Genomic DNA, 15,598 nt, shown 5'->3' with positions numbered 1-15,598 from the left:
ATATAGAGGCAATAAGATATTTGCTGTCTTATTCTCTATACCTTTTTAAATGATTCCTAACATTCTATTTGCTTTTCAGACTGCCACTGCACACTGAATGGATATTTTCAGAGAACTATCCACAATGGCTCCAAGATCTCTATCTTGAGTAGTTGCAGCCAAATTAGTCCCCATCACATTGTGTATATATAATTGGGATTCTTTTTTCCAATGTGCATTACTTTACATTTATCAACATTACATTTCATTTACCATTTTGTTGCCCAGTCACTTAGTTTTGTGAGATCTTTTTGAAGCTCTTCACAGTCTGCTTTGGTCTTAACTATCTTGAGCAGTTTAGTGTCATCTACAAATTTTACCATCTCACTGTTTACCCCTTTCTCCAGGTCATTTATAAATAAGTTGAATAGGATTGATCCCAATATAGACCCTTGGGGGACTCCTCTAGTTACCTCTCTCTGTTCTGAAAATTTACCATTTATTTGTACCCTTTGTTTCCTGTCTTTTAACAAGTTATTGATCCATGAGAGGACCTTCATGACAACTTACTTGACTTAAGAGCCTTTGGTGAGGGACTCTGTCAAAGGCTTTCTGGAAATCTAAGTGCACTATATCCACTGGATCCCCCTTATCCACATGTTTGTTTACCCCCTCAAAGAGCTCTAGCAGATTAGTAAGGCATGATTTCCCTCTACAGAATCCATGTTGACTTTCCACCAACAAATTATGTTCATCTGTGTGTCTGATAATTTTATTCTTTACTATAGTTTCAACTACTTTTCCCAGTGCTGATGTTAGACTCACCAGTCTATAATTGTAAGCATCACCTGTAGAGCCTTTTTTAAATTTGTGGGAGAAATATGATTCCCCACTGAGCTAAAATAGCGGTTGCTTATTTCTAAACTAGCTCATTGCACCATGATGACCATGTTCCTACATTTTTGGAATGCTAGAGCTGTATTTGGTATTACTTCAGGAAGAAGAGGATGAAAATACTCTAGAGAAGGATGAGCAGTTACCTGAATCTGTAGACCGAATGGAACATGAAGCATATGGGCAGACAGGAGAAGAAAATCTACAGTGTGACAGTGCTGTTGAGCTGGCTGGAGCAGCTTCAGAGAAAGACCAGTCTAAAGAGGTGAAATACATGGAGATATCATAGTTGAATTTTAATGGAGTTCTGATTTTGTTAAATGCTTTACAAACAAGAAATTTGGGAATTATATCTTAGAAGTGTTTTGTCCTTGTCATTAATATTTAGGGACTCTAACTTGAAATTAATCAGAATGCTTCCTTATGCATATCTAGAACAGAACAAATACTGTTTAAAGCAGGGGTAGGGAACCTTTTTTCTACCAGGGGCCATTGATTCACAGAAAAACCTCAGTTGGGGTTCACTACAGTCCCTCCAGGGTTGAGGCGGTCAAAGGCTTGGCGATCCCCCTAGGTTCAAGTGGGGCCAGAAATAGGGGGTTCAGTGTGTGGGAAGAGGCTCCTGGATGCAACAGGAAGTTGAGGCACAGGAGGAAGTGAGCAGTCCATCTGGAGATATGGATTGGGATGAAGGGATTGGGGAACAGGAATCATAGAACACTAGAACTGGAAAGGCCCTCAAGCGATCATCAAGTCTAGTCCCCTGCCCTCACAGCAGGACCAAGCACCATTTAGATCATCCCTGATAGATGTCTGTCCAACCTGCTCTTAAATATCTCCAGAGATGGAGATTCCACAACCTCCGTAGGCAATTTATTCCAGTGTTTAACCACCCCAACAGTTAGGAAATTTTTCCTAATGTCCAACCTAAACCTCCCTTGCTGCAATTTGAGCCCGTTGCTGCTTGTCCTATCATCGGAGACCAAAGGAGAACAATTTTTCCTCCCTCCTCCTTGTAACACCCTTTTAGACACATGAAAACTGCTATCATGTCCACTCTGTTTTCTCTTTTCTAAGCTAAACAAGCCCAATTCTTCCAGTCTTCCCTCATAGTTCATGTTTTCTAGACCTTGAATAATTTTTGGTGCTCTTCTCTGGACCTTCTCCAGTTTCTCCCCATCTTTCTTGAAATGTGGTGCCCAGAACTGGACACAGTACTCCAACTGAGGCCTAACGAGCACAGGAAGGGGCTCTTGGCTGGGGCCTATGGGGATGAGGGAGGTGATACAGGCTCTGGCTGGGAGGGTTAGGCTCTGGGGTGGGTCAGAGGGTTGAGATATGGGATGCGGTTTAGAGGTGCAGGATTTGGGAGGGAATTAGCATGCAGAAGGGTTTCAACTTTGGAGTTGAGGGTTGAGGTGCAGGCTCCAGACAGGCCACCTCACTTGAGATGTAACGCCCAGTCAGCATCACAGTAAGGCAAAGGCAGACTCCCTGGATACTGTGTAGCTCCCACCATGTCTGACTCTCTTCTGCTGAGGGGCCAGGTAGCTCTGCATAGTGTGAGCTACCAACAGGTGTCACCCCCTCAACTCTCGTTAGCCACACTTCCCAGCCAATGGAACATGCAGGGCCAGCCCTGGAAGCAGGGGCAGCATGCAGAGCTTCCCTACTTTAAAGGGCTTTCTAATAGGGAGAGTGTTTGCGTATAGACTAATTTAAATACAGTTAGTGACAAATTACAAGCAAGAGGCAATATTAGGTATCGAAAATTTGAGTCTGGGTTTATCTAGATTAATTTATCTGCAGTTTCTTCAAATGACTCCCAGGGAGTCGGGGGATGTTTATACTAATTCTTCATCCAGGAAATTGTGTATTGGCTACATGCTACATAAATAGTACATATACACATGCTCCTATTTTTATTCCTCAGAACTTAGTTCAGCTCAGCCATAGCTCATTTGTGTAAAATAAAAAGTCATCCCTTTAATCCCATTTAGTTTCTAGAATTTCTGTACAATAACTGCTGAAGCATTTAAACCTAGTTCTTGTAACAACTTTCTTAAAGGTCAGATGAATAATAGGTGAATGTTTGTTTTTTCCTCTTGGCCTTCTGTCTTTTAGGAACATGGGAGTGGAGCTGCTGATGCAAATCAATCAGAAGGCCATGAATCCAACTTAATGGCACGGTTGGCTTCTCAGAAACAAAGCCAAAAAAATACACAGGTTCCTTTGTCTTGCAAATTATAGCAGTAAAAATTAATTTCTAACATGCCATACCAAATAGCCTAGACAGGCTTGCCAGTAGGGTTGGGGGGGGGGGGGGGGCTTTTAATATCAACCTCCAAAGTACTCCACATGGTTCTGAGGAATGGGGGAGGCACTCTGTGAGGTATGAAGGGCTGGCTGCCCTGGCTCTGCCCCTTCTGCCCAAGGCCACACCCCTTCTGTGAGCATCCCCAGTTCACCCAGGGACCCACCGAGTCAGTCGGCTCCCTTGAGCCTAGACTAAATGACTTGTCTACTCTGGTTCATAACTTACTGATCAGATTCCACCATGCTTTTCAAAAGTACCTGCTGTTGATTTGCCATTTTCAGAGTTTTAAGAGGAAACCTGGTCAGGCTGACAATGAGCGCTCAATGGGGGACCACAGCGAACACGTCCACAAGCGACTCAGAACCCTAGAATCTAGCAGTGAATCCAAGCAGAATACAACTCAGCCTGATCAAAATGTGGAAGAAGCAGATGCATTTGAACACATTAAACAAGGCACTGAATCCTATGATGCACAAACTTACGGTATGGTAATGTTTATAAGGCTTCAGATATTAACTTCAGATTTAAAGAATGAACGTTGCAGAATTGAGGTCAAGGCTCCTATTATCTGAACTGTTTCGTACTAATTACATCATTTTGGCTCAGTTTGTAGGAACAAAATAGTTCAAAGATTTTAGCAGACTTTTGTTTTTAATACATTTCTTGGTTTTTTATCTTTTCAGATTAATTGCTTTTTTCTCCTCTTTTGTTATAAAGTCACTGTTTCATTAGTACTAGAAAAGTTGGACCCAGTAAATCAAGCTTAAAGATTTCAGAAGTGCCTAAATCCTATTTTCAAAAGTGAAATAGGCACTTAGGACCCTAAATGCCATTGATTTTGATTCTAAGGCCCAGTCTCGTTTTAAAATGAGACTTGGGCACCTGCATCACTTTGAAAAACTTTACCATGAATCTCACATTGTTTGTGTTGCATGTCTTAATTGTTAACCTGATCATTTCACAGTGGTTTTAACTCCGTAAGCTTTTTGTTTATTATATATGACATAAGTTGCTGGCTTTTTTTGGTGCATTGGGGTTGGTTGGTTTGTTTTGGGGAGAGAGTAAAAAAGCAGTACCTTAAAAAGCATAATCAATTTGAATAGCTTAACACCATTAGTTCCCTAGCATAGCACAGCACAGACGGTGTAATGATTGAGACAGTAGCTGAGACAGATTATTCTACCCATTCAACAGCTTCACAGATTTAAGTTTTACTTGGTGAAACCTTGAAAGAAGACAAAATAGAAGCTGCATGTATGTGAAATGCGATCTATGATTTTCCTGTTGTGCTGATATATATAGCCCTGCAAATCCGCAAATAGCTGCAGGCATCTGTATCCGCAGATGTCGATGAGGATATCTGTAGCTCATTTTGCAGATGCAGGTACAAATTCTGTATCCGTGCAGGGCTATACTGGTATGGAAGAACCTCCGAAAGCAAAATTGTTGGTTTTTCTTTTTCTTTTCATGGATGCTCTGTTCCCTTTGTATAGATGTAGCCAGCAAGGAGCAGCAGAAACCTACTTTGCCTCTTGGTGAAGAGAAGGAAGATGTGGTTTCTGAAGATGCAGCCATGGAAACAGAAATGCAGAACAATGAAGATCTCAGTGCTGTAGATACAAAGGAGCTGAAGCCAGAAGTAAAGAAGTCTAGTGCCCCTAAACCTGCTGGTAAGCTCTCCTTAAATAGCCTTCTCACTTCCCTTAAAGAAGTTCTATATCAATATTTTTGAAATATCTGCTTTTAATGGGTAGTCCAAGGCAATAACCTGCATTAACTATTCTTTAAATTGGATTAGTAGCAGAATGCCTTGCTACTTCCTTTCAGCTTAGTGATCTCTCATCTTTTTTTGCTTCTGTAAAGAAGGCAAATGGTTTCCGTTCAAGTGTGTAGACTCAATTCTTCTACTTGTTCACTAGTTTATAGATTGGGGTGGGCAATAATTTATCATGGGGAGCCACTCCAAAAATTTGATAAGTGGTCAGGGGTTACACTTTTTTATGGAGGGGGTGTGAGGTCTGGGATGGAAGCTGAGTTCCAAAGGGAGCTTGGGGTAGGGAATTGGGATACAGGAGAGGGTGTGGGGTCTGAGAGGGAGTTTGGGTAAAGGAGGGGGTTCCCAGCACACAAACCTTCTCTCTCTCACCCTGACTGGTTTAGAAAAGCAGATGGAGCAGCCAGCCGCTCTGAACCCTGGGGCTATTCCCTGCCTACTGATCCAGTGGGATGGGCCATGGGACAGATTGAAAGGCTTGGTGGGCCAGATCTGGCCCCTGGGCTGCATCTTGCCCACCCTTGTTAATAGATGCATTCCAGTCTAAATGACAGTAGCACACAAGTGCATGCAAAACCCCCCATTTTTAACATCATATAAGAGTATTGGGGAGGTTAGCTGCATGGTCTCCTCAGGTGCAGCAGCACAGAAGTACCAATTGGAGAAGAAAATGGTTAGATGGGTTGAGCGAGAATGGAATGAAGAAATGAAATGTCTCAAAGGGAAGAAGGGCAGTAGAACTGAGCCGCTGCTCAGCTGACAGGAAGACTGCAGACTGTCCAAAGAGGAAACGCTCCAAAGCACATTATAGACCTGGGAATTCTCTGCTCAGTGGGAGCCAAGATACAGTAGCCATAATTTAAGAACATGTATGTTCTGGTGGACATGATGTTTAGTAAATATGCACTACGTAACTATAGGGTCTGATGAAGCAGAGTTGGAAATCCAGGCTTTCAACTCCGAGGAGGTCAAAGATTCTACAGCAGACAAATCACCAAAGCTGTCAGAAGGACCTGAAAGAAGCCAAGATTCTACTGTACACACAGCCCATCAATTTTTGTTGAGCACCTCAGTCCCGGTACTGTACCAAAAGCATCCTACTGTTGTTTTACATAAGAATATGAAATAGTTAGAGAAGAGAGAAGCTATCCAGTATATCCTGATGGTTGAGAAGTATTTATTTAGAATGTAAACTCTTATTTCTCCCACTACATGCTAACATCTAGGGTGTCTCCTGCAGGTTAAACACCAATGTAAAGGAGGAGGGGTGGACAGGAGTTCCCTGCACTGATGGGTTGTGGGAGCTGTGCAACAGTAGCAGTGGAATAGCTATAACAGCAGGGAAGATTTGGGCCTCTTTTTACTTCAGTAGATTTCTCTTGCACCAAACCAGTTTGTAGATTTTAAGAGCACTTTTTTCCTGTTTTATTGTAATCTTTGGCTGCAAATTAAAATATGCAGTAGGGGAAGAATTTTGCAAGTTGCTGGGACAGCTGGGGGAGAATTGTGGTATAGGTTGTGGTAGTGTAGTTTATAATTAGCTGTTCTTGTATATACATATGCTGTGAGGAGAGCCAGTCTATGACGGAGAAACTGTTTTAGTGTGATATTGCAGAAACCCTTTTCTCTTCATTTGTAGTATTACTGCATCATGGTTTTAGTTAGTTTTGGGGATAGGGGGAATATATTTTGAAGTTCCTGTACATGCTAGTAGTGTCAAATGACACATGAAGAAAAGTGCAACTTTGCAAAGATGTCAAAGATGCTATGTTATTGTGGTCTGAATTATCTAGCTCTTTCATGAATAGGAGGAAACATACAAGTGATTAAAAGAAATTGAAACAGGAGGGGAGCTCATCTGTGCCAGATGAGGAAGGAAGCACAACTTACCTAAGCCATGGGGTAAAAGGTTGAGGTCTCCCTTTGCTTTTAGCAAGCAAGCTGAGTCTCAGTCTCTCTCTCTCTCTCTCTCTGACACTCACTCACTCAGTCACTCACTCACTCTTCCTTGTAGGATCAGAAATTATCAGCACTGTTTGGATTCTCCAGGGCTGAATATTTTGTTTAATACAAAACCCAATAAAGAAAAACTATTTTTTAAACTTTCTAACATGCAGGTTTTAGAGATTTATCTTAATTCCAACTATATAGCCCATATACTGTAGACCAGTTAAGTTACTAAGTTTGGTATCTGAGATCCTGTTTTATTTTACTATCAGTGAAGACTGAGGAAATATAATTTGAACTGTTGTTTTAACAAATCGTGCATAAGATGTCAAACAGTATTAGCCTGATGGGTGACTTGCCGTATTCTGTTAATATATGGAATAGAAAAAAATAGATTCTACCAACAGCTGCAGAGTGACCTTTTCCTTTTGGAAATTTAAATAAATTGAAATAGAGTGATTTTTCTTTTTAATGTTGTGATTAAAATCAACAGTTTGTCACAGGGCAACTTAAATCAGTCACCTTGAAATTCAGTATTTCTAATACATACACAAACTACATGTAACAACCAAAATTATGTTGTCTATTTGGAAGAACACAAAGAGATTTCTAGCAATCATGGAAATTTAAAATGAAAGCTAAACTTGGTTTTCTAAGTATTTCAGCCATTATTATATGGCTCTTACTAATTTTTTGTGTTATGCTGTGAGGATTCAAGTTTACTGATATGTGGACTGTCTCCATTTCTCATAACTGTACTTTTAGCACATAATTAAAGATCCTGAAGAGTTGAGACAGGAACTGGAAAAACAACTGGAGGCGTGGCAAACTCAGCAGTCTGGAAACTCAGATGAGGTTAGTGATTTAACCTGCCATAGGAATCCTTAGTGTGCATTCTTTCATGTTGCAATCCTATTGAAATCATGGATGAAAACTTGGAATCTGATTTTTAGACTAAGCAATTTGAATCTCCTTCTGTCTTGTGGTGGTTAGTTTGTCCTTTAAACTTCTTGAACACAGATCTTACAGCTGGGCAGTGATTCAAATCATGTTTCCAAAGCATTATCTACAGTTTAGTGCTTGTTTTGAACTTGCTCTGGTAATGACCTTTAAAACTCATAGTGAGAAATTTTCCTCTCATACCTGGCAAGTCCTTCCACATTGAGTAGGCAACACGTGCAATTTACCAATGTTACACACCACTTTAACTAAATATTAGTCTGTAGCCATTACTGCTGGAAGTTGTCCCCTTCATCTTCAGTGTTAAAAATGTCTGTTTTAAGGTTGTCTAATGCCAGAACTTTCTGCAACTAGGCTGCAATTACCACAGCTATTAACTTAATTGTATTGAAAATTACCTGATTAAAATTGTCATTATGGAGACTTCTCTTAATGGAACTCACCCTGCTGAAAAGTGATGTAATTTTTAACACCCAGTCTCAGAGACCATGAGACAGCAGTCATCTTGTTATAGGGCTAGCTTAACTATTGAAACATTACTATTTTTCTACTACAATTGCCATTGTATAATGTTAAACTATTTGGTGTAGACTTGGAGGCAAGAATATCCATTGGACATTGGCATACTGTAATATTTAAAGGGAGGTTTTTAAAATCGAATGCTAATAAAGTCTTCTCTTTGCAGATGAGTAGACTAAAATATGGGATATTTGTGCATCATGTTCTGCTGTCTTGTGATATAAGGACCTTCTCCAGCAAAGGAAACTGCTCAGGCAACTCTCATGCTTAAGCAGATCCATTTGCAGGAGACGTACACAACTATGTTCCTTACTAATCAAAGAGAAGCTAGAATTCTAGCCCTTCGCTGACATTTTTCCAGGCATGTTACAAGTTTAGTAAGATTAATTTTAAAGGAAAAGGCACTATACTGTTTGTTCAGATTGCAAAAACTGCCCTTTAAAACAGTGTCTCTTGCAAATTCACACTGAGAGATTAGCTACTGCTTGGTTCACTAACGCAAACCAATTCAGAGTAACATGTTTCAGTTACACTTCTCTTGGTATGGTAGGAGTCATTGGAAGAAATAAATACATGTACTGCGTCTTTCCAGAGAGTGAGGGCTCTTGTACATTCCAAAGGAGGAATGCGGCAGTGCCTATCGAGTAGTCGATGGAATTCCATCGGCTACTTGACTAGTAAATTAACGATTATTTAACATCCTTATTTGAAATTCCAGCTCCGCACAAGTACACTGTTCTACCTTTAGAAGGGTTTCTCTTGAGCATTCAACTGGGGCCCAGAAATGAGTCTTTGTCAAGCATTTCCCACTAACTTCACCTGAAGGCTTTTCATTTTCACCTGAAGGACTTACATTGTCCTATCTCATCCTCAGACTTGTGCTCTCTCCTTTCAAGTGCTATTTCACAGCTTTTCATTTGTCCATAATAAAGGCAGTCATAGAATCTTAGAACCATAAAGCTGGAAGAGACCTCAGAAGGTCATCAAGTCCAGCCCCCTGCTCTAGGCAGGACCAATCCCAACTAAATCAACCCAGCCAGGGCTTTGTCAAGCCAAGACTTAAACACCTCTAGGGATGGAGACTCCACTACTTCCATAGGTAACCCATTCCAGTGCTTCACTACCCTCCTAGTGAAATAGTTTTTCTTAATATCTAACCTGGACCTTTCCCACCACAACTTGAGACCATTGCTCCTTGTTCTGCCATCTGTCACTACTGAGGACAGCCTCTCTCCATTCTCTTTGGAACCTCCCTTCAGGAAGTTGAAGGCTGCTATCAAATCCCCCTCACTCTTCTCTTCTGCAGACTAAACAGACCCACCTCCCTCAGCCTCTCCTCATAAATCATATGCTCCAGCCCCCTAATCATTTTGGTTGCCCTCCGCTGGACCCTCTCCAATGCGTCCACATGCTTTTTGTAATGGGGGGCCCAGAACTGTACACAATACTCCAGATGTGGCCTCACCAAAGCCAAATAAAGCGGAATAATCATATCTCTGGATTGACTGGCAATACTCCTCTTAATGCAACCTAATATGCCATTAGCCTTCTTGGCTACAAGAGCGGCAAGGAGTCCAGTGGCACCTTATATACTAACTGAAGGGTTGGAGCATAAGCTTTCGTGGGAAAAGACCCACTTCGTCAGATGCGTGTAGTGGAAATTTCCAGAGGCAGGTATAAATATGCAGGCCAGAATCAGGCTGGAGATGACAAGGTGGATCCAATCAGGGAGGATGAGACCCACTTCTAGTAGCTGATCTGGAGGTGTGAATTCCAAGAGAGGAGAAGCTGCTTTTGTAGTTTGTGAGCCATTCACAGTCTTTGTTTAATCCTGAGTTGATTGTGTCAAACTTGAAGATGAACTGTAGCTCAGCAGTTTCTCTTTGAAGTCTGGTCCTGAAGTTTTTTTGCTGCAGGATGGCTCCTTTAGATCTGCAATTGTGTGTCCAGGGAGATTGAAGTGTTCCTCTACAGGTTTTTGTATGTTGCCATTCCTAATATCTGATTTGTGTCCATTGATTCTTTTATGTAGGGACTGTCCAGTTTGGCCGATGTATATAGCAGAGGGGCATTGTTGGAACATGATGGCATATATTACGTTAGTAGATGTGCAGGAGAATGAACCAGTGACAGTATGGCTGATCTGGTTAGGTCCTGTGATGGTGTTGCTGGTGTATATATGTGGGCAGAGTTGGCACCGAGGTTTGTTGCATGAATTGGTTCCTGAGTTAGAGTTATTATGGTGCGGTGTATAGTTGCTGGTGAGAATATGCTTCAGGTTGGCGGGTTGTCTGTAGCAAGGACTGGCCTGCCTCCCAAGGCCTGTGAAAGCGAGGGATCATTGTCCAGGATGGGTTGTAGATCATTAATGATGCATTGGAGAGGTTTTAACTGACGACTATAGGTGATGGCCAGGGGTGTTCTGTTGGTTTCTTTCTTGGGCTTGTCCCGTAGCAGGAGGCTTCTGGGTACACGTCTGGCTCTGTCAATCTGTCTCCTCACTTCCTCATGTGGGTATCGTAGTTTACAGAATGCTTGTTGAAGATCTTGTAGGTGTAGGTCTCTGTTTGAGGGGTTGGAGCATATGCGGTTGTACCTCAGTGCTTGGCTGTAAACAACGGATCGTGTGGTGTGTCCGGGATGGAAGCTGGAGGCATGCAGGTAAGCATAGCGGTAGCTGCTTTTGCAGATTCAGAGTAACACGGCTACCCCTCTGATACTTGGCTACAAGGGCACACTGTTGACTCGTATCCAGCTTCTCATCCACTGTAACCCCCAGGTCCTTTTCTGCAGAACTACTACTTAACTGGTTGGTCCCCAGCTTGTAACTATGCTTGGGATTCTTCTGTCCCAAGTGCAGGACTCTGCACTTGTCCTTGTTGAACCTCATCAGATTCCTTGTGGCCCAATCCTCCAATTTGTTTGTCACTCTGGACCCTATCTCTGCCCCCAAGTGTATCTGCCTCTCCCCCTAGCTTAGTGTCATCCACAAACTTGCTGAGGGTGCAATCCATCCCCTCATCCAGGTCATGAATAAAGATATTGAACAAAGTCGGTCCTAGAACTGAACCTTGGGGCACTCTGCTAGAAACCGACCACCATCCTGACATCGAGCCGTTGATCACTACTCGCTGGGCGTGGCCTTCTAGCCATCTTTCTATCCATCTTACCGTCCATTTATCCAATCCATATTCCCTTAACTTGCTGGCAAGAATATTGTGGGAGACCATATCAAAAGCCTTGCTAAAGTCAAGGTACATCACATCCACTGACTTCCCCATGTCCACAGAGCTAGTTACCTCATCATAGAAGCTAATCAGATTGGTCAGGCACAACTTGCCCTTTGTGAATCCATGCTGACTATTCCTAATCACTTTCTTCTCTTCCAAGTGCCTCAAAATGGATTCCTTAAGGATCCCTTTCATGATTTTTCTAGGAACCGAGGTAAGACTGACTGGCCTATAGTTCCCTGGATCGTCCTTCTTCCCTTTTTTGAAGATGGGCACTACATTTACCTTTTTCCAGTCATCCAAGATTTCTCCCGATCTCCACGACTTTTCAAAGATAATGGCCAAAGGCTCCTCAATGACATTTGCCAACTCCCTCAGTACCCTAGGATGCATTAAGTCTGGAGCCATGGATTTGTGTACGTTTAGCTTTTCTAAATAGTTCCTAACCTGTTCTTTACCCACCATGGGCTGTCCATCTTCATCCCATCTTGCGTCACTTAGCGCATTAATTTGGGAGCCCACCTTGTCTGTGAATACAGAGGCAAAGAAAGCATCGAGTACTTCGGCTTTCCCCACATCTTCTGTCACTAGGTTACCTACTTCATCCAGTAGGGGCCGCACACCCTCTCTGATCACCACCTTCTTGTTAACATGCCTGTAGAACCCTTTCTTATTATCCTTCACAGCCTTAGCTAGTCGCCATTCCATTTGCACTTTCGCCTTCTTGATAACCCCCCGGCATTCTCGAGCTATATATTTAAACCTCTCCCTGGTCATTTGTCCAAGTTTCCACTTTTTGTAAGCTTCCTTTTTGTGCTTAAGTTCACCAAGGATTTCCCCTGTAAGCCAATCCGGTCTCCTACCATGTTGCCTCTCCTGTTATGCGTCGGGATGGTTTCTTTCTGTGCTTTCAATAAGGCTTCTTTAAATTACTGACAGCTGTCCTGGACTCCTTTCCCCTTCATGTTAGCATCCCAGGGGATTCTGCCCATCAGATCTTTGAGGGAGTCAAAATCTGCTTTTTTAAAGTCAAAGGTGTGTATTTTACTACTCTCTTTTCTTCTTTTGGTCAGTATCCTGAAATCTATCATCTCATGATCACTGCTTCCCAGGTTGTCACCTCTACTTCCACTATTAGTTCCTCCCTGTTTGTGAGCAGAAGGTCAAGCTGCGCACAGCCCCTGGTCGTATCCTTCAGCACTTGTGTCAGAAGTTATCCCCAACATTCTCCAAAAACTTCCTGGATTGCCTGTGTACTGCCGTATTGGTTTCCCAACAGATGTCAGGGTGATTAAGGTCCCCCATGAGAACCAGGGCCTGCGATCTGGAAGCTTCTCTCAGTTGTCCAAAGAAAGCCTCATCTACCTCATCCACCTGATTTGGTGGCCTGTAGCAGACCCCAACCACAACATCACTGCTGTTGTTTGCTCCTTTAAACTTAACCCATAGACTCTCAACAGGTTTTTCTCCCTCTTTATACTGGAGTTCAGAGCAATCATAGTGCTCTCTTACATATAGTGCAACTCCTCCTCCTTTTCTCCCCTGCCTGTTCTTCCTGAACAGTCTATACCCTTCCATGACAGCACTCCAGTCATGCAAGTCATCCCACCAAGTCTCTGTTGTCCTAATTAAAGCATATTTCTTGGACTGGGCCGGGGCCTCCAGTTCTTCCTGTTTGTTGCCCAGGCTTCTCGCATTAGTGTACAAACACCTCAGGTAACCAGTTGATCGCCCTCTCTTCTCCATTCGAATCAGGGATCCTCCTTTCTTGCTCGTTCCTCTCTGCATTTCTTCCCGGTATCCGACTTTCCCACTCTCCTCAGGGTTTTGGTCACCGTTCCCTGACGAACCTAGTTTAAAGCCCTCCTCACTAGGTTTGCAAGCCTGCCCGCGAAGATACTCCTTCCTCTCTTGGTTAGGTGGATCCTATCTCTTTCTAACAATCCTTGTGCCCGGAACAGGGTTCCATGGTCGAAGAAACCAAATCCCTCTCTGCGACACCACCTGCGCAACCACGCATTTACTTCCTCAATTGGACGATCCCTGCCCAGTCCTTTCCCTTCAACAGGGAGGATGGACAAGAACACCATTTGCGCTCCGAATTCTTGGATCCTTTCCAGCACTACATAATCCGCAGTAACCCGCTCAAGGTCATTCTTGGCCGTATCGTTAGTTCCCACGTGGAGAAGCAGGAAGGGGTAGCGATCCGAAGATGTAATCAGTTTGGTAAGCCTCTCAGTCATATCCTGAATGCGAGCTCCCGGTAAGCAGCACACCTCTCGAGATTCAAGGTCCGGATGGCAGATGGATGGCTCAGTCCCTCTTAGGAGGGAGTCCCCAACCACCACCACCCATCGTTTTCTTTGGGGGGGGGTGGCCGTGGAACCACCATCCCTAGGACTACGCATCCCATGTCTTCCAGTAGATGGTGTTCCCTTCCGTTTTCTTCCTTGTGAGGTCCCTTCCAGAACATTCAACACTGCAGTGCCTGTGGAAAGAGCCTGAAAGCGATTACTTACCTCTATAGCATTGGGGGATTCCCTTTTTTCCCCTTCTAGAAGTTACATGCTGCCAGTTCTCTTCCTGGTCACGTACTACCCTCTCTGGCTCTTCTGCCTCCCAGGCTTGAAGGATTAAATGCTGCCTTCTATTGAGGAAGTCTTCATCGTCTCTGAGCGTAGGGTCGACACTTGGGCCTCCAGTCCTAATTTTTTCTTCCAAAATGGCGACCAGCTTGTACTTCGTGCAGATGAAATCCGTTCTTTCTTCTGGGAGGAAGACGAACATTGCACACGCTGTGCAGGTAACAACAGCAGACCTATCACCATCCATCGCTGCTGTCCCGGAGAAGGGATTTAAAAAGAAAGGCAAGAGAACCTCGCCCCCTTCCCAACTCCCTCTCTAAACTCCCTATTAGCACTCACCTGTTCGCAAGCTCCTTGGTGGCTTGCCCACTGTCTTATAAAGCCCTGGAGTGCCTGAAAGTCCCTCCCTGTACCAGGGCTCAGCCAATCAGCAGAGTCTTCTAAAATTCAAACTTTAAGTAGAAGCCAACAGTTTCCACCTGCCAATCACAGCACACGCTCTGTGAAGGGGAGAGGGAGGCAAAGGGGAAGTGGAAAAAAAAAAGCGCCTCACTCACAAACATGGGAAAAAACAAACAAAACAAAAAAAGAACACACACCAACCCTCACTCACAAACACAAGCTCAGCATGCAGCAAGAAAGCCCCAAACACAACACACGCTTTCCTCAAGAGTCTGTATCTGCTTCTCCTCTACTTGGAGGACTCCCTCTCTAAAGCCTCACTCAAAAACACAGGGGAAAAAAAACCACCACACACCAACCCTCACTCACAAACACAAGCTCAGCACAAAGTAAGAAAGCCCCAATAACAACACACTTCCCTCAAGAGTCCTGTATCTGCTTCTCTTTTACCTGGAGAACTCCCTCTCTAAACTCCCTGTTAGCACTCACCTGTTTACAGTGAGTTTTGTCTCATCTGGTTCTGTTATAGGACAAGACTGCAGCTGAGATGTGGCAGAGGTATTTAGCACTGACTGCTCCTCTTTCACAGCAGCTTTGTGAACAGCTGCGACTCATACTTGAACCCACTCAGGCAGCCAAGTTGAAGTAAGTCTTTACTCTCTGCCAGGCTTCTAGCCTCTTAATCTATTACTTTGTGGGCTAAACTTCTTTACAGTCACAGCTTGTTTACATTTGAGCCTCAGCAGTATCATCTAACATTTGTAATAACTGTTTCCCGTATGCATGCACATTTATTTTATTCTTTAATTAGTGATTTGATGATGTGGTATAGTAGTGAAGAATTATAAGACTTTACTTCCTTGTGTCTGTTGGTTTTTGGAATATTTTTATACAGTGTTCAAACTGATTTCATCTGACGCTCTAGCGAGTCAAAATAATGTTGGAACTCAAAATCTTCTCTGCATAGTTCACCTTTTAGCTCCAAGTGATT

The 15,598-nt window shown here is 43.2% G+C and overlaps 1 protein-coding gene and 1 long non-coding RNA gene across 2 annotated transcripts in view; one reads left to right on the top strand and one right to left on the bottom strand.

Moving 5' to 3' along the window:
- The window catches only part of LOC142827834 (uncharacterized), a 63,652-nt gene that overhangs the window by 38,944 nt on the left and 9,110 nt on the right, over positions 1-15,598 (bottom strand). The gene's annotated exons all lie outside the window — the stretch shown is intronic.
- MDN1 (midasin AAA ATPase 1) overlaps positions 1-15,598 on the top strand; it is a 162,318-nt gene that overhangs the window by 139,073 nt on the left and 7,647 nt on the right. Inside the window, exons 90-96 of the mRNA XM_075923877.1 lie at positions 977-1,138; positions 2,998-3,099; positions 3,472-3,673; positions 4,684-4,860; positions 5,885-6,042; positions 7,677-7,766; positions 15,137-15,252. Coding sequence (XP_075779992.1) covers positions 977-1,138; positions 2,998-3,099; positions 3,472-3,673; positions 4,684-4,860; positions 5,885-6,042; positions 7,677-7,766; positions 15,137-15,252 — 1,007 coding nt within the window. The remainder of the gene's footprint in view (positions 1-976; positions 1,139-2,997; positions 3,100-3,471; positions 3,674-4,683; positions 4,861-5,884; positions 6,043-7,676; positions 7,767-15,136; positions 15,253-15,598) is intronic.

The sequence above is a fragment of the Pelodiscus sinensis genome, chromosome 3, assembly GCF_049634645.1.
Source record: "Pelodiscus sinensis isolate JC-2024 chromosome 3, ASM4963464v1, whole genome shotgun sequence".
NCBI lineage: Eukaryota > Metazoa > Chordata > Testudines > Trionychidae > Pelodiscus > Pelodiscus sinensis.
This window is presented reverse-complemented; position numbering and strand designations above follow the sequence as displayed.